General features: G+C 30.7%; 1 protein-coding gene across 1 annotated transcript in view; it reads right to left on the bottom strand.

The window, feature by feature from the left end:
• The window catches only part of LOC122270512 (uncharacterized), a 230,918-nt gene that overhangs the window by 32,434 nt on the left and 175,411 nt on the right, over positions 1–23,073 (bottom strand). The window contains exon 3 of the mRNA XM_043048103.3: positions 4,907–5,042. Coding sequence (XP_042904037.1) covers positions 4,907–5,042 — 136 coding nt within the window. The remainder of the gene's footprint in view (positions 1–4,906; positions 5,043–23,073) is intronic.

Below are 23,073 nucleotides of genomic sequence, written 5' to 3'. Positions count from 1 at the left end.
AAACCGGTAGTTGTTTATTTCTGCCCGCCTATAAACCGGAAGTTGCTTATTTCTTCCCGTGTGGTTATTTTTGCCCACTTGCTTGTTTCTGCTCGAATGTAGTGTCGATTTTAGTTTCGGTTTCTGTTTATTATTTAATTTATTAGTTTTTTGAGGGTGGCAACACTTATTATTTTTAATATTAGTTTTTAAGGATGGCAATACTTTGAAAATAATATTTAAAAAACGAAACTAAACTAAAAACAGAAACCGAAACCAACACTACAAACGGGCAGAAATAAGCAACTTCCGGTTTATAAACGGGCAGAAATGGGCAACTTCCGATTTAAAGGCGTCCAGAAATTAGAAACTGCCGGTTTACAGGCGGACAGAAATAAGCACCCCTTGACTTTCCACGATGACGTCACTTCCGTCGATATATCGCAACGCATACTACTCACGATATACCTGATAACACGCTCCTTTTTTTAACATTCCTAATATTAATTCACACTCCCCTAATATATTTATTTATCTTGTTCAAATTTTCAATCATTAATATTCTTCTTTTCATTCATCTATACAAGTTCAAATAAATTTTTTTAAACTCATTGTGTGAGACACTTGATATTAATACAATTATATTAATTCACACTCATTAATTAAATTTAATTCATTCATTTTAGATTAGGTTTAGAATTAAATTTCGAGGAATTTTTTAAAATTATTTAATAAAAAGTAACTCAAATGTACGTTTTCTTCGTTGACCTACGTTGGAATTGATTTAAATTTTTTTTTTTAAATAGTGTTTGTCAATACGTTGTCGAAGTGACTGCATAAGAGTTAGGTTATTTTGTGAAATATAAAATCAGTTACTATGATGCTACAATGGAATATTATCCTGGTAAGTTGAAAATTGAATTTTTTTTTTAACAAATTTGTTTTTTTTTCTTCCGGAAATGAGATTTTTTATTCGAATAATGAAGAAAAAAGAATGTTTGATTCAAGTCAATATTCTGACGTTGGAATAATATTTTCGTTTCATTATTCATCGTAAAAACAAGTCATCTCTTTTGGGGTTTTAAAAGAATTTTTTACCTGTTAGGGGAACATAAACAACGCTTGGAGCGGTTTCTCCTCTAAAGATGGAATTCTGAACATCGAATATCATTCCTGAATTCTTCAATTAATTTTTTTTTAATACTGTGTAATTCTTAGAAAGGCCATTGGTGTTATGAAACCTTCTTATACTAGTATAAATATACAGCCAAATGATTAGACCCACTGAAAGATTTGATGTAAAATCTTAAATATCAGGTGATACTGTACAGCTTTATTGTTTTTACGACACTATTTGTACTTGTTTACGTCCTTGTATCATGGGTTAACATTGTTATACAATACGTTAAAAATAAATACAAATAGGAAGTATATGAAAAATCTCCTGAATTAAACATCCATTACATGTTTGCTTAAGTATAAAAGTATTGCCGATAAACTCGTGTGCAAAATATGCAATTATTGAAATATGACAGTGAGTCTAATATTTGGACTACTTATTATAATATCTAATATATATAATTCTCTTACGTGGCTCCCAAATTTTGACTGTATTTCTTTTCCGCCGGTGGCAACGTTTGCTTTGTTTTGTTTACGTTACTATTTCTCTTACACGGCAAATCGACCCATGATTGCCACTAAAAATGTCACGTGTCAAATCTAGTTGAGGTGGCTCAGCATATAGCGGTTTTAAAAACGGAAACTGAAATAACCAGAGAGCAGCAGCTGCGTACTATTAAGCTAGGCAGAAGTGAGTAGTCTTCGTCGATAGATCTCTATTTTAGTATTTTGTCGAAAGCGCTTTTTTTCACGAATTTATATATATTACGAATTTATTTGACGATTTTTGATTTATATCACGAATTATACTATAGCAGAGGGGAGGCGAACCTTTATACACCAACGTGCCATTTTTTCTAAAAAATTGTTTGATGAGGTCATAGACGTGCCGTCAAATAATTTTGACTTCGTGATTATTGGGAAAATATTAATACTAAATACTATCAACTCAAAACTATTTATTTACATTGAAAAAAAAAATTGCACTGTCTCAGTTATACGCGTAATTCAACTTAAAGTAACATCAGAGTGTGACTTCTGTTGTTGCAGATTAGATGACAAATAACTTATACTAGGTTGTAAGATGTTAGTTTAAGCAGGACTGTTAATTTTTTTGCTAGTTATTTATTGTTACCTTATTTTTTATGGTTATTAATTGTTTTTTTAGCATTAATTGTTAATTTTTTATTAATAATTGTTTATTATTTTGTGAATTTTAATTTAATTGTTACATATGCTTCATAGTGTAATACCATTTGTGTAATAACAAATGTGATTGGAGGCGTGCCCGAAATATTTTGTCGGGTGCCATAAATGGCACGCGTGCCATTGGTTCGCCATCCCTGCTATAGCACATTTCTAATAGGTTTAACGAATTACAAGTCATTTATTTGAATTCAAATTTATTTTAATGACTTAGTATTTACTAAAAAGATGAAATTTTTTTTTTAAAACAAGTTTTTATATGGATTTGAATGATTGTTATGAATTCTTAGAATTTTTTGCATTTGCTATGTACCTAAGTTAGTAGTGAGCGAAGCAAACCATATAAGATTGCATAGCAATTATCGGGGGTTGGCGAGCGTTAGCGAGCAGGCGACTCAGCCCACTAGTACTAATATAGTACCTGATATATTATATCTATATTTATATAATATATCATCTGATTTATCCAATTCGCCGAATTTCGTCTAATTTAGCCCATTGATACACGTACGTAAACAAGTGCAAACCGGTTTCAGTCACGTAAAAACAATAATGCTGTATAGCAACACCTGATAATTAAGATTTTACAAAGAATTTTATAGTGGGTCTAATAGTTTGGCCAGACACTGTACTAACATCGACGAAATGAAGTCTTTACCATCATAATTTGAAATAATTTAAGGGTCCATTTAATAAACCATAAATTATTTACAGTAAGTCACTAAGGAAAATTATTTTCCAGCCTGAATGATCGTCCAATTATGAAACATTTTTAAAACAAACGGAATGTCATTTTAGATTTTTGGGTATATTAATTCATTACGTTTCTCTTGCTTTTGTAATTTGTTTTGTGAGCTAAACATTTTGTTGTTTACCCCCCTACACAACCTCAGCCACCTATGACAGAAAATCTGCAACATTTTCTTCGCTGCCTGAAGCAGATTTCTGACATGCAATAGAAAAAGTGACAACAAAATTTAGATAGTTGGCAAAAGCTGAATATTACAATTTTGCTTACAAAAATCTATATTTATTTTATCTACTTCAATTTTGAGAGGAAGAGAAAACAGTTACCGAGTCGCTTTTCTCGAAATCTATCGTGGAATCCCTTTTTTTTCCAGTTACATAGCAGATTACGCATAAAGCTACTTTTTTCCGAGATGCTATTGGAGCATTGTAGCGCATGAGCGAAAATTTCCCTACATATCACAAAATTGCTAAGGCAGAAAAATTTTATGTAATATAAAGGTCATGCAAAATCTCTCTAATGTGATGCTCTGAGCCACGATGGCTTGGAGGATAGAGCGTTCGCCTTCCAATGAGTTGAATCGGGTTCGAATCCTAGTGGTGGCTGGAGGATATGAACTCTGAAATATCCACTGTGGTAGACGGATAATGGGTTAGCGTCCCCTTGCCGTCAGACTAACCGTGAGAGGGTCTCGTGGTCATCCTTTCGATGCAACGCAAATTCGGGTTAGTTCCATCATAAAGTCCTCCGCGAAGGCAAATTATTCCCAATATTTGATCCGGAAGTTACCTTGTCTTCTGGATTATGTTCCAAATGACAAGGCTTCATAGTTGAACATTAGTAGTAGTAAACCCAAACATTGGGTAGGCTGTTTAACGAGGGTTATACCGGGTGTTTATAAATTCCCGGACCCATTTTGATATTTAATAACTCATAAAATAATAAAGATAGATTAAAATTAATAACATAAATGGTTGGATAGACTCAAAAAGTTTCATGACCCTTGTCAATGAACTTCCACGCGTGCCCCCTTCGTCGCACGGAGAATATTAAGTTGATAGTCGATTTCACGCCAGGTAGCGGCAAGCATGTCGGCATCCACAGAGGCTTTTGAGGTTGTAATTCTGGCTTTTAGGTCATTAATGTTCGATACGATCCTCCTTTAAACATTGTCCTTTATTAATCCCCAAGAAAAAAGTCCAGCGGCGTTACATCAGGTGATCTGGGTAGCCAAGGAATTGGACCTCCTCGCCCAATCCATCTTCCTGGAAAATTGTTATTCAAAGAACTACGAACGATGACACCCCAATGAGGTGGTGCACCATCTTGTTGCAAAAAGACATGTGGCTGAAGCTCTTCCAGTTGTGGAAATACGAAGTTTTCCAACATGTCTAAGTATACGATTGATGAGACCGTCTTTTCTGTTAAAAAGAAAGGCCCAATGACTCGGTCGTGCATTAGTTCACACCACACATTAACTTTTGGGGAATCCCTTTGTGTCTCACGGTATTCATGGAACTTTTTTCTTTGGGGATTTATAAAGCACAATGTTTACAGGAGGATCGTGTCGAACATTGATGACCTAAAAGCCATAATTACAACCGCAATAGTCTCCGTGGATGCCCGCATGCTTGCCGCTATCTGGCGTGAAATTGACTATCGACTTGTGACCGTGTGATGAAGGGGGCACACGTGGAAGCTCATTGACATGGGTCGTGAAACTTTTTGAGTCTATCTAACCATTTATGTTATTAACTTTAATCCATCTTTATTATTTCATTAGTTAATAAACATCAAAATGGGTTCGGGACTTTATAAACACCCTGTTTAATGAAATAATGTGATGATGCTGACCTGTTACTCTAAGTTTCCGATGCGTTGAGACAGTCTGGAAGGAAGGTGCATCTGCGGACACTTCACACTTGTAGTTGCCCGTCGTTGTCTCGTCCGTCTCCAGGAGAATCAATGTTCCATTCACTGACCTCAAAGTCTGCAAAAATAAAAACTGATTTTAAGAATCTCCCCATTCTGTTCAGAAATTAAATAAATAATCAATATCTTTTGGTTCCAATGATCACACCAAGTCAAAATTCTTGATGCTTCCATCGAAATTTTGTGATGGCTTATGTTAGTTTCAGAGTGATTTATGAGGGTCCAACACACTTGATGGTCACCATCATGCAACATTTTCCATTATGGTTTTTGATATTCCAACACACTTCCATCATGGAATGATGGACAATGCTACTTTAATAATATAATGGTTAACCATCAAGAGAAGTTTGACTCTCATGGACCAACAATCCATGATGGTTTCAACTATACATTTCCATGATGGTTTAATGGGAATTCTTGTTGATTCTCAGGAATATACCATCAAAACAATTTGGTTATTTTTATGTTGGACCATCATAAATCAGTCCGAATTCCTACATTAAGAGGATAGTTGTTCATGATCGTTTCAACATTTGATTTCTAAGATACTATGGAAACTCGTGATGATGAACAAACCATCAAAACAAGTTGCTATTCTTACGTTGGACCATCATAAATCAGTCCGAATTCCTACATGATAGTTACTTATGTGGGTTACCATCAAAAAATACAATGATTCATGATGGAATCATTGATGATTACTATCAAGATTATGTTGCTCCATCAATGAAAAAACATCAAAAATTTTGGTTTGGGCTAAATTCTTACTAAATTCCCTAACTGGTATCCCCAGTCAGAGAATTTAGGAACCGACCAATTGTAGCAATTTTAGTCGTAGCAACATTTTAAAATAGGAGGCTACATTTTCATAAAATAATAAAGAAATGGTTGGTTTGAATCATGTTTGGCATTTCTTAAAATAGGTTACGCATTGGTAGCTTTGCATTTCTGAAATGAAGAATTTCTTTTTTTTCTAATGCGTGAAATTGTTGGGTTTGGATGAAGAAGAAAACTCTAAGCTACAAAAATAAATTTCATTAAGTTTTTTCCAGTTGACTTTATACCAAATAGTGAATCTCCACGTAGCCAAAGTAATGGTCCGGATCTGGGCATCTAATACCAATTTTATAATTGTTTGCACAAATGTTTCAATTCGCTTAAAAAATTCTCGAGTCAAGGAAAAAAGTAAAATTAACATTAAGGAATAAAAATTTTTGACCACTCCTCTGACCAAACTATTGGGACCCTTTTTCATAGATTACGGCTACCCCCTATTTTTGAAGGAATCAGAGAATCCCTCGAAAAAAGACGCATGTTTATTCAGAGAAAGTACGTCTGGTTTCGTGACTTAAAATATCGTCTGGACTAAGTAATTAGCATATTTGTCACCTTCTTCTGATGGGTGCAAATCCTTCTCGAGTCCGTTAAAGTCCGCAATGAGAATGCCTCTGTGGCGCAGCGTTAATAAGATCTAGACTCGATGCACGGAAAAATCAGTGCGAAATCGGTAGATTTGTTCCTGAGATGCCAAATTTTAAATATCTGATTATTTTATAATTCGATTTCCCAAGAACAATGAAGTACGTTTTGGTGTCTGATTAGGCCCAGAAAAGAGCCACGTAAAGTCGCCGCCGCAAATTTATATTTTAAGGTAAGACTAATACTAGACATAGTATTAGTCTTACCTTATTCTAATTCGCTTCTAATTTTAAATACTTAAATTAATATATTATAATTAATAAAATATTCTTAAATTCAATACTACAAAATAAAAAAAAATAATGTTCTGTGATTGCTCGGAGAGGTTTAGATAATAATAGTTAATAGAAAATATCTCGAAGTTTCTAGGCAATCGACAAATTTCAAGCTGATTTATGTCCAAAAAGTTAAGATCTTTTCTTCTTCTATTTAATCTCCTTTGAGAAGAAAATTTGAATCGATTTATAAATTATTTATGATTTTTTAAACTTTTAGAATTTGAATACATGAATTTTTTTATCTGACGTTATTTGTTATTTTTTTTATGTTGCTTCTACTTCATTTATACAAGGATTTTTTACTAAAGTCTTATTTACATAACTTATTATAACTATATACAAAATTTTAGAGATAATCATTTTTACAGTTTTAATCGAGTCTTCTAGGCAAGAAAGTTTGGAGAAACAAAAAAGAAATGCCTTAAAAATAAAATGTAGATTGTATTGTAATTCTAATGCACATTCACAAGGTTTTTTTATAATTTACGATATTTCTTTTTTCCATAACTCCAGAAATTGCTGAATGTTAAGTGGCACTTTAAAAACATTGAAATATGTTATGTTTAAGAATAAAATATTGAAGTAATATGTTGCACATTGTATGATGATTCATTGTTTGAAAAATTTCTTCATGTTGCCAAATATTTAGATTAGATGGTTTCATTTGGATAAAAATCATTTGCAAATAGCATCTTGATGTTTTGATACATTTTGAAAATAACCTTTGCAAATTTAGCAAAAAGCACATGCTCTTCAATTACGATAGGCTACATTTATCACCAAATACCGCTACTATTATTTCATTGTTATCTGATACGATACTCTCTTTTTAAGTTCGTAAAATCTTTAAGATACTGAAATGGTGGCACAAAAACTTATAAGTTGAAATATTAAATTTCATTAACTCAAAATATCTGGTCTCAAAATTTTAATTTTAAAGTTAAAAATAGCATTTGAAGTTACAATATTTATACTACGGTTCTCTAACGTTTTTAAAAATCACATGAATCCTGTTAAAATATTAAAATGAAATATGAAGAGAGAAATAAAAGTCGACACGTTTCGAGAGCTCAAATATAAGCGCCCATTTTCAAGACTCGCCGGACGTAAATGACTTGTGACTTTAAATATTGGAGGCTCAAAACATGTCTATTTTTTATTATCATCTATTATTTTTAAGTCAATGAAGTTTTTATTTTTTCGATTGTGTTTCTTGGGAATATTCTTTAGCAACACAGTATATTTCATTTCTTCTCTCGATATTACAATAAGTTTTACGTAAGATATAGGCACAGGTTCTTAGATTGAAAAAATAATACATAATTAATCATTACTTTCTAAAAAAATGAATGTAGTCCAATTTTTTTTCACTGCAAATCTTAACATTTTTTAAGGACATAAAAAAATTCCGTTTACAATTGAAATTTCAAAAGTCGAATGTAAAAATAGAATGTCCCCTAGCACCAGCACTATTTAACTAAGCTTATTCTATTTATTTAAAATAGAATAAGCTTAGATAAATAATAATAGTTAAATTTTTTCTCGTTTTAGCTTTCAAGGAATAATATGTTTTGTCCAAACATATTTCAATTCAGGAAACAACGAAAATATTGAGTAGGTTCCTTGGAGCAATATCATTCTTATCCTCGTATGAAGAAATATAAGAGAAATTGGTTTTCACAGGTTCTGTAAAGAGTATGTTAACCTTCGCATCACGTATTTTTTTTAATAAAAATAAGCCCGAAAATTGCTCATTTTTTATTGCATTTTTTTACAAATCAGATGATGACTCTAAAATTGGTACTGTTGCAGAATCTTTTTACAAATGTCGAGTTTTAGTATTTGCTGTTTAACCCCTTAAAGATCGGTTAATTTTCAATCCGTTAATTTGGCGCGTTAATTTTCAAAAAAACAGTTATAAGAGTTCCTATTTCTTTTATCCCTGTAAATTATATAAAAAAATGTGTATGAACAATATATATATTTATTTTTAATTCGCTTTTAGCTTGAAATTTTAAGAAATTAAATATTTAGGAAAAGCCAACATTCAGGATTACAGTGACTTAATGTTGGTTTTCCAGCAAGGAAGGAAAATCTTAAAAAATTTGTGTTTTAAACATTAAAAAAGAATTTTATTAAACTTACGTATAATATAAATAAAGATTATTAATTTTTTCTTGTCTGATAAATTTCAAAGCATGTGACACCGAGGCCAACGTCACAATCTGGACAGTAGTACCGAGTTTCCTTCCTACATCTCTTTTTGTTTGCATCTCTTTTGATAATACCCTTAAAAATATCCTGGTACTGCCATCTGGTGTGCAAAAGGAGAAATAAAATGTTTTCCGGATAAGAAAGGAATTAGTTTTATTCTTATTGGCACGTTACATCAGAACACTCCAGCCTGGAAATATCACGGGAGCAAGATATAGAGGGCGAAACCTCACCCGGTCATTTTCACGGGAGTGAGGAAGGAAGTGGTTAACAAAATAAGGCATTATCCTAAAAACAAATTATGCTATAATAATGTCTTGGGGCTAATCATGCTAAAGTTGAAAAATAATTTTAAAAAAAGTAAATTTTTTCAACATCTTTCTTTAAAAGAGCAACTTTCTTAAGATTATCTGAGTAATATATGGGGTAACTAACCAGTGAAGGAACACTTAAGCTTCGCTTGCCTCTTAAAGAATCACATTAATTTCAAAATTCGAGATTTTAGTTAAATGACAGTGTCAACATATTTGTTACTAATTGCAAATTATGTAAAAAAGTTGTAGAGAACTTACATAATATTGTTTTAAAGTTATGGAGGTTCAAATAACAAGTAGTAAGAAGACCCAGTGAAGGAACACTTAATTTTGGTTATTTTTTAATGCTCTTTATGAATTTATAAGCCATACAAATATTTAAAAATAAGCCTATTCTTGAAATTATAACATATAAATACTTGGAAAATGTTTAATTTTTTTTGTAATCATGAATTGAAAATTAAAGTGTCAACATATTAACACATACTGTTCATTCACTTTGAAATCTATGCCCAGTAAAGGAACATGCCTGTTCCCTCACTGGTTAGAAGTTGTTTTTCGTCTTTTTAACCTACTTTTGATGCGGAACATCACTAAAGGTACAGGAAAATTAAAGTTTATCTTTTATTTTCATTAACTTAGAAAAAAAATCAGTAAAGGAACACTTGTTACTTCACTGGGTTTTCATCGTTTGGTGATTCAGTGAATAAACACCCCCTTATCTCAGTAAAAAATAAAACGCAACTTCAATAACTATATTTTGAATTCTCTTTTTCACAGTGAGAAAAATAAAACTATTACATGTAATTAAATCCACTTCAAACATATAAATACAAACACTCAGATTATAATTTTTTAAAAGAAACAAGGTGTTGCAGAGATAATAACAAATTCAAAAAATTTTCCGGAGAAGTCTATTGGACCAGGTAATCCAAAACATTGCTAGATGACTTCCTATTGTTTGGCAGTTAGCTATTGTTACCAATCAATCTAAAGAAAAACTTTCAAATTCTTATTTTTAATCAATATATATGAAGTGTTCCTTCATTGGGTAGTGTTCCTTCATTGGGTAGTGTTCCTTCATTGGGTAGTGTTCCTTCACTGGTTGGTTTACCCAAGTTTGAAAAATCAAAATATAATTGCGATTCGAGTTTGTTCATTTAAAAATCAAAGCAAAAAGTTGTGGGGTTTTGAGTTGCACTAACGTGCATTTACCTATCACAAACTAAACAATGAAGTAAATAAATAATTAATATATTTGTTCACTCTTAGAGAAAAGGGTGTACTAATTTACTACTGTCAGTCAGACGTTTTTCACTGAGTAATTTTAACATAGAAAATGTTTTTAGAATCTTATCAACTGTCTAAAAAACATTTGCAATTTGCTTACAACGAGTGTTATTTTAAAGAAAATATCCCAGTATCAATAAAAATTAAGCAAAATAGTTTAGTATATTCACGTGAAAAGATCTATGAACGACATGAATCACACGTGACATCAACACAATTTTAGATAATTTATGTTTAAGTCACATGAAACAAAACAAAACTATTTTCATTTTTCGAAAAAATAATATGCTTACTAAATAGTCAGCTGTTTTGCACCAAACAATTTTAAACAGCAAAATGTTTTCAATTTCATAACAAGATTTTATTTATCAAGCAGGCAACAATTCCAAAATTTATTTTAACAAAAACTTGACAATAATTTATAAAGGAGCTTTACTTTAAAGGAAAACCTAAATTAAAGAACTAAAAAAAAGTGATTTGTATATTAGTGAAAAAACAAGAATAAGATTTTTAAAAATGTTGAAATTTAATTAAATAGTTGGTGAAATGGTTCTGAGAAACAGGCACGGACAGGTAAAATATTTATTTTAAGATTGAGGATGATATGTAAAATGTTAAAAAATTTTAAGACGCTTAAAAATACTGACTACGTATTCGTATTAATAATTATAAAATACATATTGCAGAAATTTATAAATATATTATTCCAAATCTATACATACGTATGTATATTATTGAAATTGTATCAATTATTGAAAAAAGAAACTATAAAATCATATTAAATATAAGCGCAATCTGATGTATAATCATATTCTAACAGAAATGAACCAGATGTATAATATATTCATTGAATAAAATGTTTTTTTATTCAATATATGTTTTATTCAATTTTTTTACTTAATTGCAAATAAATTTTTAGACGACGAAAAAGTAACATCGTATTTTATAATTAAAAAAAAATTAGCAATAGGTTATTATCGAAAAAAATATGAATGAAATTTTACGCCACACAAGCTTAGTCAAGTTCTTCTCGTAAGTTAACCACATTTTAATATTAATCGAACACATTTAAATATTTCTTCATTGTCGCCAAATGACTTTTTTAAAAATAATTAATTTTAATGTTTTTCAGCTTCTACTAAAGAAAAACAGTTGAAAGTTTAGAGTTTTCAACAGAAAAACATCTAGATTAATATGGTGTAAAACAATTCATACCTCATAATTTATCATGCTCAATAATCTTCATGCTCAATTAATTTAAATAATAATGAATAATTATTAACAATTATTTCTTACAAAAAATTATAGTTGGGAAAATGAGTTTTATGAGAGGGTGCAATTTTTTTTAAATTGCTTAATTAGCTTTAAAAATATGACCAGAAAAGCAAAAAGTGAAATAAACATTAAGGAATCATATTTCCCAGATTGCGGCTACCCCCTTTATTTCGAAGATTAAGAATCCAAATATGTAAATATATATATATATATATATATATATATATATATATATATATATATATATATATATATATATATATATATATCCAGAGAAAGTACGTTTTCCCGATTTGTAACTTAATTAATAGTTAGCACTAAATGATTAGCATATTAGAACCATTAAGATTGACACGATATAGAAATTTAAATTAACTTTAGGTGGATATATAATGCCAAGGCAAAAAGCATTTTTTTGATATAACAAGGTTTTCGAGAAATCGAAGTTCGATATATCGAGAGTTTGCTGTAGCTTTTCCTTAGAGGCGAAATATCGAGTTGTTTTGCACCGTATTTTGATGTTGCAGGAAATGGTCTACGGGATTTTAGACAAGTATAAAAGAAAAAAAAAATTTTTTTTCTTTTCGAAAAAAAGAGAAAGAAAGAAAGCGTATTTTTAAAGAAACCGAAAACAAAACAATTACATTTGTATAAAACGACTTTCGGTATAAGATCTGAATTCTTCTTTACAGAAAAAACGACCAAAAAGAAACAACTGTAAGGACCGAAAAAAAAAACGTTATTTGTACTTAAACGCAAAAAAAAAAAAAAAAAAAAAAAAATTGAAAAAAAAAAATTGAAAGAAAATAAGAAAACGATTAAAAAATAAAGAAAATGATTAAAAAATAAAGAAAACGATTAAAAAATAAATTAAGAAAACGATTGCATTTTTAAAACTACTTTCGGTATAAGATCTGAATTCAGATAGTTTTTCTTCCGCTTTTTGCAGCGATATAATCACAATCAACAACATAATTCAAGTTGAAAAGAAAAAAAGAAAATGTATCTAAATGGAAAGTTAAAAGACCGCATCGGGTATACATATGTAAGGTGACCCCTCTTTATTAATGCATACGAGGCTGCCATTTCTGTCGAGTGGTCACTTAGCGGTCTATGATCACGCGATCGGTTGCCTCATCTTGTCCCCACTAATCGACATGCGGCACGACAGAGCCCTCCCCCCTCTCTAACATAATGATTTGAGATCGACGCACTAAACAAAAAGTACATGGAATAATAAAAATGACAAAAAAGGTGCCACGCTATTTTTGAAATGAGCCAATAATTTTGCGATTTGATTGAGATCCCATTTATTTCAAATTTTTACAAGCAGTTTTTTTTTTATTATTTTTATATTTTTAAAAATTTTTTTTTATTTTGGAATATTTGGGGCTTTACTCTATTCTCGCTTCTGTAACTAACCACTTCGCAGATATTTTCTTTTTTTAAGGGTACAGGGAATTCTTAATAATTTTTTTCTCAAAAAATAATGTTGCATTGCTGTAACTTGCAGGGATTCTTTATATTTAATGAGAGAACATAAAAATAATTTGATACAGAATTCATGCTATAACATGAAACATTTAAAAAAATTGTCGATTTATTTTGAAGTTTAATTAAGCTCCTTGCGCTGAATTTTTCCTTAAATTTAAAGATTATTTATTAATTTCAACACAACACTATTTACATTTCTCTGTAAATGGTAAGGAAAAGATTGACACATTTTTCTACTAATTTCCATACAGAGTAGAAAAAGCAAGTTTCTGCACCAAAAAAAAATTATTATTTTAATAATTAATATGCTGTTTTATATAATTTAATTAATATAAACTGGTCAAAATTAGAAAATCGATTTTTCAAGCGATTTTTATGATTTTAGGAGTCCACTGTAGCCTTAATAGTGTTAAGTACTAAAGAGTACTTTTTATATAATCTAGCACACCTGACCAAAAAACAGTTAACCCAAGACTTAAGGCAAAGCTCAGCTGACCGGCGATCTCAGACTATGACATTTTCAAAATCACGTTGCAAAACGAAAAATAAAGAATTAAAAAAAAATCATCGAAATTCTATAACATCAGCAAAAAACACGTTAAAAAGTGATTATTTATTGGCGAGATCCAACTTCAAAATTCATAATATCGTATCAAAATATTAAGCTTTTCAAAACTATATGAAAATACAATGTTTCTACAGCCGAAAAATAACTCGGGATTCGCAAAGTGCGACAAAATTTGATTACTTAAATGTGCGATTTGAAACTCAAGTGTCGTAATAATATCAACGTAAAAATACGGGACTTCGTAATCACGTGGAAAAGCGTAGAAATAGCTAGAAAAAATCCGTCAGATTTACGATTAAATCGGTAAAAAGAAAGCGCATTGATAAGTGATTATTTAAGTGTGTGATTCAACTTCAAGATTCATAATATTATCGTATTTAAAAATAATATTATCGCAAAGTTTTAAAACTTTGCAAAAATAGGGTGTTATTAACTGTCGAATAATAATTGAGGACATCATCTCGACAGGATCTAATATTGATTCGATATTATCTCGTCAAGACGAAATCTCGATTCGACATTATCTAAGGATGACGAAATCTCAATTAGACGCAAGTTTTTAGAAAACTAAAACTCTATTTGTTTCAAATCTATGTGGTTGAAAACTGGTGAGGACATCATCTCGACAGGATATAATATTGATTCGATATAATCTGGTAAGGACGAAATCTCGATTCGACATTATTTCTATATAAATGGAGTAAATGCTTTATGATTGAAATATAGAGAAAAAAAATAAGCGTGCTGTATTTCGATTTTTCTGGGAAAACGAACTTGCACCAAAAACCTTTTTAACGTAACAGCATTCACTTTATAGCACTGTGGGTTTTTTTTCTTCGTCTAGCGATATTTTGTAAGCAAATATGTTGCTGATGATCACGGTATTCTATATAACTCAACCCTTTCAGGACCATGATCACATACAAAGACGTGATTTTCCATTCACAGCTATGTTATACTATATAAAACGGGCCTTTCTGACTCCACTGGCCCAAGAAGACACAGACATAATCTGAATACTATTTTCTCGTAACAATAGGTACATCGAAGGTCAAAATTATTTGATAGTTTTTCACTGATGGACCAACATAATCTTGATGCTAATCATCAATAATGCCATCATGAACCATTATATTTTGTGATGGTAACCAAAATAAGTAACCATCACCCCCATGTAGGAACTCGGAGTGATTTATGATGGTTCAACATGAGAATAGAAACTTGTTTTGATGGTTTGTTCATGCTGGACCATCAGAAATTTCCATCATAGCTTCTTAGAAATCAAATGTTGGAACTATCATGAACAACCATCATCCCAATGTAGGAATTCGCACTGATTTATGATGATCCAACTTAAAAAAAGTAGATGGTAAAGATCTGAGAACCAACAAGAATCCCCATCAAACCAACATGGAAATATATAGTTGGAACCATCATGATTCATCATGGATTGTTGGTCCATGAGAATCAAACTAATCTTGATGGATTTTTTTTAAAGTAACAACTTCTCTTGATGTTTCATCATCTGATGGAAAATGTTGGATGAGGGTGACCATCAAATGATGTTGGGTCATCATTAGGGCCGGATTAACCTATAGGCACACTAGGCACGTGCCTAGGGCCTACGAAATTCAGGGGCCTACGAAAAACTTGGGAGAAAAAAATTTAAAAAAAAAATCAAACGTAGTGGAATCAGAAAAACAGTTTTGTTTTTCTGATTCCACTGCGTTTGATTTTTTTTTCTTTTCACGATAAATTTCGCACTCAATAAATTCTTTTTATTCATAAATTTAATCATTAGGTTTTTTTTTTAAAAATTCCGTTGATCTTGCCTTGTTCCGGGTTTTAATATTTATGCTAGTGCCTTTTTTAACTATCGTTTCGGTTCGATAATTTTCAAGTGTTTTGATTTAGATTAATAAGTTTTCCTTTTATTTTATTGTTTCCCCCCCGTTTAATTAGGTATGAAATATATTGCGTTATTTAATCATTGGTTTTGTTTATATAAGTTAATTTAGGAATTGTAATTATTTTTAAAAAATAAATATGACAATTTTGTATTTTTTAAACTTGTTTTTCTTGTCTAAACGTGTAAATTTTTTTATTCTTTTAAATGTTATATTTCTACCATTTTTTTTTCTCTTTAATGTTAGGAGTACCTTTCTTTTTTTTCTTACTTTATGCATTACACTTGTCGGTATTGCAGATAAAGTTCGATAAACAAATTCGTAAACTAAAATCCATATTAATAAAAGTGTAAAAAAAAATATGCAAGAAAATTTCAGCATATATTTTGAAAAGAGGGGAGGAGTGGGGGAAGGAGGGGAGGGCCCAAAAACGGCTATGCCTAGGTCCTACGTAAGGTATAATCCGGCTCTGGTCATCATGAATCTCACTGCATGAACTATCAAAATGTTTTGATGAAACCATCAAGAATTTTGACTTGAGGAGGTGGGCTTTCAGAAGCGCGGGTCCTGAAAAGGTTAAAACTTTCATGGAGATTCGGTTCTCTGTTAAAACATTGCCTAAGTGTTCTAACATTGAAGGATAAAACTGTTTCAGAATTATTAAGTATTTAAACTTTTATTTAATGTCGTTCTCTCATCATTCATAAGTTTTTCAATTCCTACTTATTAGTTCACACTCTCCCTATATATCTTGTTCACATTTTCTATCGTTCGTAAAATACTTTTTTATTCATCCATTTGAATTCAAATACACTTTTTTTTGAACTTGTAGTGGATAAAACTTGAGGTTAATACAGTTTTTATAAATATTAATTCACTCATTAAATAGGGATGAGCGAAAAATGAAATGGAATTTTCTGATGGGTTAAGCGTTTGTCATTGTTTTCAATTTTATTACAAGCAAATCAGTTTTTCACCGATTTTTAAAATAACGTCAGTGATAATGTATAGCTTATGAATTAGCTTCAAATAGCTTATTAATTCAAATAGCTAATGAAGCTATTTGAATAAAAAAAAAACGTTATTTCGCACAATTGGGTATGCCATAGCCTACGTCACAGGTCCTGTCATTCCTACTAAATTTAACTAGTAAACAGCATTTTCTGCGAACCTGATTAACCTGATTCTGCGAACCTGATTCTGTAAACATTAAATGAAGTGTGTTGTTATAAGTCGTTACTCGGCAGGTTGGAATTGTATTGATCTAGTTCCTTTTGAAATAATTTATTTTGTCATTTTATCTAAGTTTATGAATTTAGTAGACATATTTAAAACTCAGCTTATTAATTAAACAAAAAGGTAAATGTTATTCCTAGTAAAATTTTCGAAGTGGAAGTAGTTGTGTTTTTTTCATATTATACCCAATTAAATATTTAACTATTTTCTATTCGCTGTGTCAGATAAATTCAATAAAGAACCTGACGTGGTATCACGTGGGGTCCACGTTACCCAATTTATACTTTTATAGTTGTCTGTTGTACCACGCACCTGCTCTTACTATTTGTTTCCTACTACTAATTCACACTCTCACTATACAGGGTGATTCTAAAAAGATGGGCAAAATTTTAGGAAGTGATAGTACACACCCAGGGAAACAATTTTTCAACATGGTCGAAAAGAAAACGCAAAACCGCTAGAGGGCGTCAAAGTTTATGTTCTTATATGAGGCAAAAACACACAAAGAACGATGAAGTTAAGTTATAAAAGCAAAATTAATGGCATGTGATTACAACAAGTGTTCAAAACAATGGCCGGCAGCGGCTATGCACGCAGTACAACGGCGAAGAAAACATTCTGAAACACACCAGGCATATCAAGAACTTCCCCTGCAGCGGCCGACAGCTTGGCGACAAGTAACGCAGCGCAGTAACTCGCAACAGGAATGGAGTTTTCACGTGTGCATCAAACAACTTTACAAATGCTCCAGCACCTTTGCGTTTTGTTTTCGACCATGCATTCTTTGATAGAAATTGTTTGCTTGGGTGTGTACTATCACTTCCTAAAATTTTACCCATATTTTGAGAATCACCCTGTATATATTTATATATCTTGTTCAAATTTTCAATCGTTAATAAAATACTTTTTATTCATACACTCAAGTACAAATACAATTGTAGTGGATGGGCACTTGATGTTAATACAGTTTTTTATTTCAAATATTAATTCATTCATTAAATTTAATTCATTTATTTCAGTTTCATATGGGAGAACATATTGTAATTATTGAATAAAAAGTAACTAAAATAAAAAAAATTTCTTCGTTGCCCTCATTAGGAATTGACTTTAAAAAAATATTTACTTTAGATTACTTGTTTAATATACGATTTTAGCTTGTTCATTCTTCCCGCCTTTTTCTCTCATGGGTCGCAGGAAAAAAAGCTTGGAATCGGAGGAATTTGCCTCCGAAACAGAGTCCAAAGATCTATTCATTTCGAAGTCAAGTCGGAAATGTTATCTCTAGCACTGCGTACCCGTTAATTTGAAATTATATATATATATATATATATATATATATATATATATATATATATATATATATATATATATATATATATATATATATATATATATATATATATATATATATATATATATATATATATATACAGTAACCTTCCAAATTATTAGGGACACTTAAAATTTCTAAAAAATTTTCATTTTTCAAAGTGTCATAACTTTTTTAAAAATGAATCAATTTTCATAAAACTTTCAGGATATCATGTTCAGGTTTTCTACTTTCACCTAAAAGTTACTAATTTAATTTATCTAAATTTTTTGCCAAAATTTGCACATTTTAACAAAGGAATTTTTTTAAAAAAAGAAACGTAAGTCTGACAAGTTGCTACTTTGTAACAGAATTTTTTGCATAAAAATTATTATTTACACATCAAAGTACAAGTCATTAACTTTAAAACGCGCTAAAGTAAATTTTTTTACGATTTTTTTTGACCGAGGTATGAGATTTTAAAATTTTTTTGTCATTTATAGTGAAAAGTGAGTTGTGGCAGTATTTTTGGTGAAAGAAATCTGGAATAGCCCAGATATTATTGCAAAAGCAAGAGCTTGCATTGAAAGTTTTCCGCAAAGAATTAACGCAGTTATACAAGCAAAAGGACATGTTACAAAATATTAAAAAAATTTTTATTATATTTGTTTTTGTAAAAAAGTTTTTGTATTTTATAATAAAGTTAAATTTCTTGAGTCATTTTTTAAGATTTTATTACAAATTTACAAATAATGCTCTTGTTTGTAATAATGTTTTAAATAAAAAAACTTAATTAATCCGAATAAGAAAGTTGCGAAAAAATAATACTAAATAATTTTCGAATTCACAATAATTTCGTTTTCACTTAAAGACAAACAAATTTTCAAAATCTTATATCTCAGTCACAAAAAATCGTAAAGTCATTTACTTTAGCGCGTTTTAAAGTTAATGACTTGTACTTTAATGTGTAAATAATAATTTTTATGCAAAAAAAATTGTTACAAAGTAGCAACTTGTCAGGCTTGACCTTTCTTTTTTTTAAAAAAATGCTTTGTTCAAATGTGCAAATTTTTGCAAAAAATTGAGATAAATTAAATTAATGTTTTTTAGGTGAAAGTAGATGACCTGAACATGATATCCTGAAATTTGTATGAAAATTGATTCATTTTTGAAAAAGTTATGACACTTTGAAAAATGAAATTTTTTTAGAAATTTTAAGTGTCTCTAATAATTTGGAAGGGTACTGTATATATATATATATATATATATATATATATATATATATATATATATATATATATATATATATATATATATATATATATATATATATATGTATATATATATATATATATATATATATATATATATATATAAACAGCGACAAAGCTATTTTTTCTACCTTATGAAAACAATGATAAAAATAAAAGGCGCAAACAAACAACAACTGAAAAGCAAAAATATGGCAAGAAATCCTTTTTAGGAAAAATAACACCTGAAAGGAAAGACCAGATTGAATCCAGGAAAAGAATAATAGAAGATAAAAAGTAAAAAAAAAAAAAAAAAAACAGCCGCAAAAGAAGAATTTGAATGATTACCCCTTTGCCCGAAAGTCGAAAAACATGAGTCGATTGATTTATGATAGAACGAAGTCGGAGGGAATAAAAAAGGGAAAAAAAATGCTATGTTTTTCCCTCTTTGTTACAACCTTTCCCTACTATTCTGATTTATGTATAGAAACGGAAACAAACTGCTTGTTGAATGCATTCATTTTTTTCCTTCTTGTTTGGCTCCTTATCGCCCGTGAAACAGGCTTCCTTTTCGTATCCAACGCCCTTTTTGCGAGAGAAGAACTATAAGAAGAAGAAGAAAAAAAGACCCTGGAAGCAAAGAGTGCGCGACACTCGGCATGTGTTCTGTCCGTATCTGTTTCTTCTTTTTCTTCTTTCCCCTTCTTGCATTGGACAAGCGCACTTGATTCTATTCTTATGTTGACTCACTTATTTATTATTCATTCTTCCATATTTCTTCTTTTTTTGTAAAAGAAGAAGGAATTCCGATCTGCTCTGGAGTATAATTTCGAGGGATTTGATTTTTAGTTGCTCAGGAAAAAGACCCTTTTTTCTTTTATTTTCAACTTCGCATTCGCGCAAAATAACAAGCTTTAGAAGAAAGGCACCCCGACAGGCTAAAAAGAAAAAAGCTCCTTTTTTTTTTTTGTTCTTTCCAGCGCATTACCACTTTTCTTCGGCGCGCCTTTTATACGTTTGGAAGAAAAGTTTTGGACCTCTTTAAATATTTTTCCCTTTTTTTATCTCTTCCTTCGGATGTCGAAAGAAAAAATAAAGAGTGGGAAGTTACCCTTTAGCATTCAAACATACATCTTAGAATGACTTAAAACATCTCTCGGGACGTATTTGGCGGGCAAATAACGTTTAATTCGTGTGTGTGTCATCTTCTCGCGGCTACAAACATTCGAAACTAAATTTTAAGAGAGATTGCTTAACAACCCTGAATATTCACATTAAATGGTGCAAATAACACTGAATGACAGGGCCTGATTAACGCCTAGGCCCAATAGGCATAGGCCTAGGGCCTATTATGGCCTCAAAAAGTAGCAAAAAGTCTTAGAAAAATAATCTTCAATTGTCTGCTTTCAGCATTTTTTAGAATGTTTCTCTTGAATCATGCAGTTCAATAGATTCTTTTTCATTGTTAGGACTACTTTATCAGTAATTTAATTTCAAAATATCTTGTAAGGGGCTCGAAAAATTTGGTGGGCCTTGGGCCTGAATTTGTCTTGATCGGTCACTGCCGAAGCCCCAAATTGAATAGAGGGGTCAAGAACTATTTTTTTTTCTTACAGCAATTGAATGACCCACTATCTTATGGCAGTCTTTCCCAAGTGACGTCATCATTCTTTACGTTATTTAAAATTGTCGCACGAATTAAATTAACGTATTAAATTAAATTAAAACGATTTGAAATGAATAATATTAATTATATATATATAAGGGCCGTGATGGCTCAGGGGATAGAGCGTTCGCCTTCCAATGAGCTGAACCGGGTTCCAATTCCAGCAATGGCAGGTCGATACGAATTCCGAATCCGGCTTGCAGCGACCCTAGTGCTGACGTAAAAAAAATATATCATCAGAGGTAGACGGATCATGGGTTAGAGTCCCCTTGCAGTCAGGATAACCGTGGGAGGTTCTCGTAGTCTTCCTCTCCATGTAACGCTCAAGCTGGTCAGTTCCACCATAAAGTCTTCCACGAAGACAGATTTCTCCCAATACTTGATTCAGGATTTCCTTTGTCTTCTGGGTATGGTTCACAATGACAAGGCGACGGAGTTGAACATTAGAAGTCGTAAACCCAAAAAAATTGCGTCAGCTGTTCAATGACTTATCAAATCAAATTATGTACATGGTACCGCTAATACCATTAATGCGCGCATTCTATTAACGCACTTTCCCTAGCTTATCTGCAGACTAATGTGCACCGTTGAAGTACATCATCAAAGGTTTTCCACATTTTAATGATACGATGTGCACATTACCTAGGTGAGGCTTCCGTATCGTTAAAGTTCAAAAGTTTCTTTCATTCTATATCGTTTGAAAAGTCAATAAATAACATGATATTACTTCCCTTAATTGTAATAATACAACTTTAAACCGTTCGATTGATTGCATTATAATTTTTACAAGTGATTGATAATTGATGCCCTAAACGTGTGTGTTGATTGTTCCATTGTAGTACCTTTTAGTATTTTAGATAATGAACAATAATATAAGTTGATTCAAGCGTACGAAAATATTGCTGCTGTTCTAGCTAAGATTTCATTTTTTACTTTAACGAGTACCTAGTAGGTAAAGTGTCATCGAAAATGTCGACATTCTCTTGATTTCGGCCATTCACGGTAACATAAATGAACCGAGTTAGTGGCAATTTTCTCTGGGGGGGTTTGAAACTCATATAACGTACTAAATATCACCATTATATCAGCAACAAAAAAATTGCTTTACTTGATAAACTAATCATTCGTTGTAATTGCGTTAAATGACGTAACAGAAAGGCCTGCAATCAAAGTTCTTGGCCCAAAATTGATATAATATATTGTTTTAATCATATACCTCTTGTACTTGATTGATTGAAACAGATGGAATAATGGATTGTTTTAGTCATATACATCTTGTGCAAAAGGTTTTTATTAATTTAAAAAAAAAAGTCATTTCAATGAAAAATAATAATAAATAACGTCATATTTTTGTAATCTTAAGCAAAATGCATATGTTAAAAGCGATGAACTAGATTATTTATTTGAAAACGACAATAAATTAAAAGCGATGAATTAGATCATTTATTTGAAAACGACAATAAATTAAAAGCGATGAATTAGATCCTTTATTTGAAAACGAAAATAAATTAAAAGCGATGAATTAGATCATTTATTTGAAAACGAAAATAAATTAAAAGCGATGAATTAGATCATTTATTTGAAAACGGCAATAAATTAAAAGCGATGAACTAGATCATTTATTTCAAAACGACAATAAATTTAAAACGATGAATTAGATCATTTATTTGAAAACGACAATAAATTAAAGAGCGATAACCATTGATCTAGTTGCGCCACTGATGTTTTTTTCTGATTTGTTCTTTGGTATGATGTTCTTTTTTGTTAGCACTGTTACGTTTAGAATAATAAAAGTTGTTAAGTTTT

Source organism: Parasteatoda tepidariorum, chromosome 8 (genome assembly GCF_982258835.1).
Source record: "Parasteatoda tepidariorum strain Cologne lab strain chromosome 8, Ptep-v5.0, whole genome shotgun sequence".
Classification (NCBI taxonomy): domain Eukaryota; kingdom Metazoa; phylum Arthropoda; class Arachnida; order Araneae; family Theridiidae; genus Parasteatoda; species Parasteatoda tepidariorum.
The sequence above is the reverse complement of the archived record's forward strand: the minus strand, read 5'-3'. Positions and strand labels throughout refer to the sequence as shown.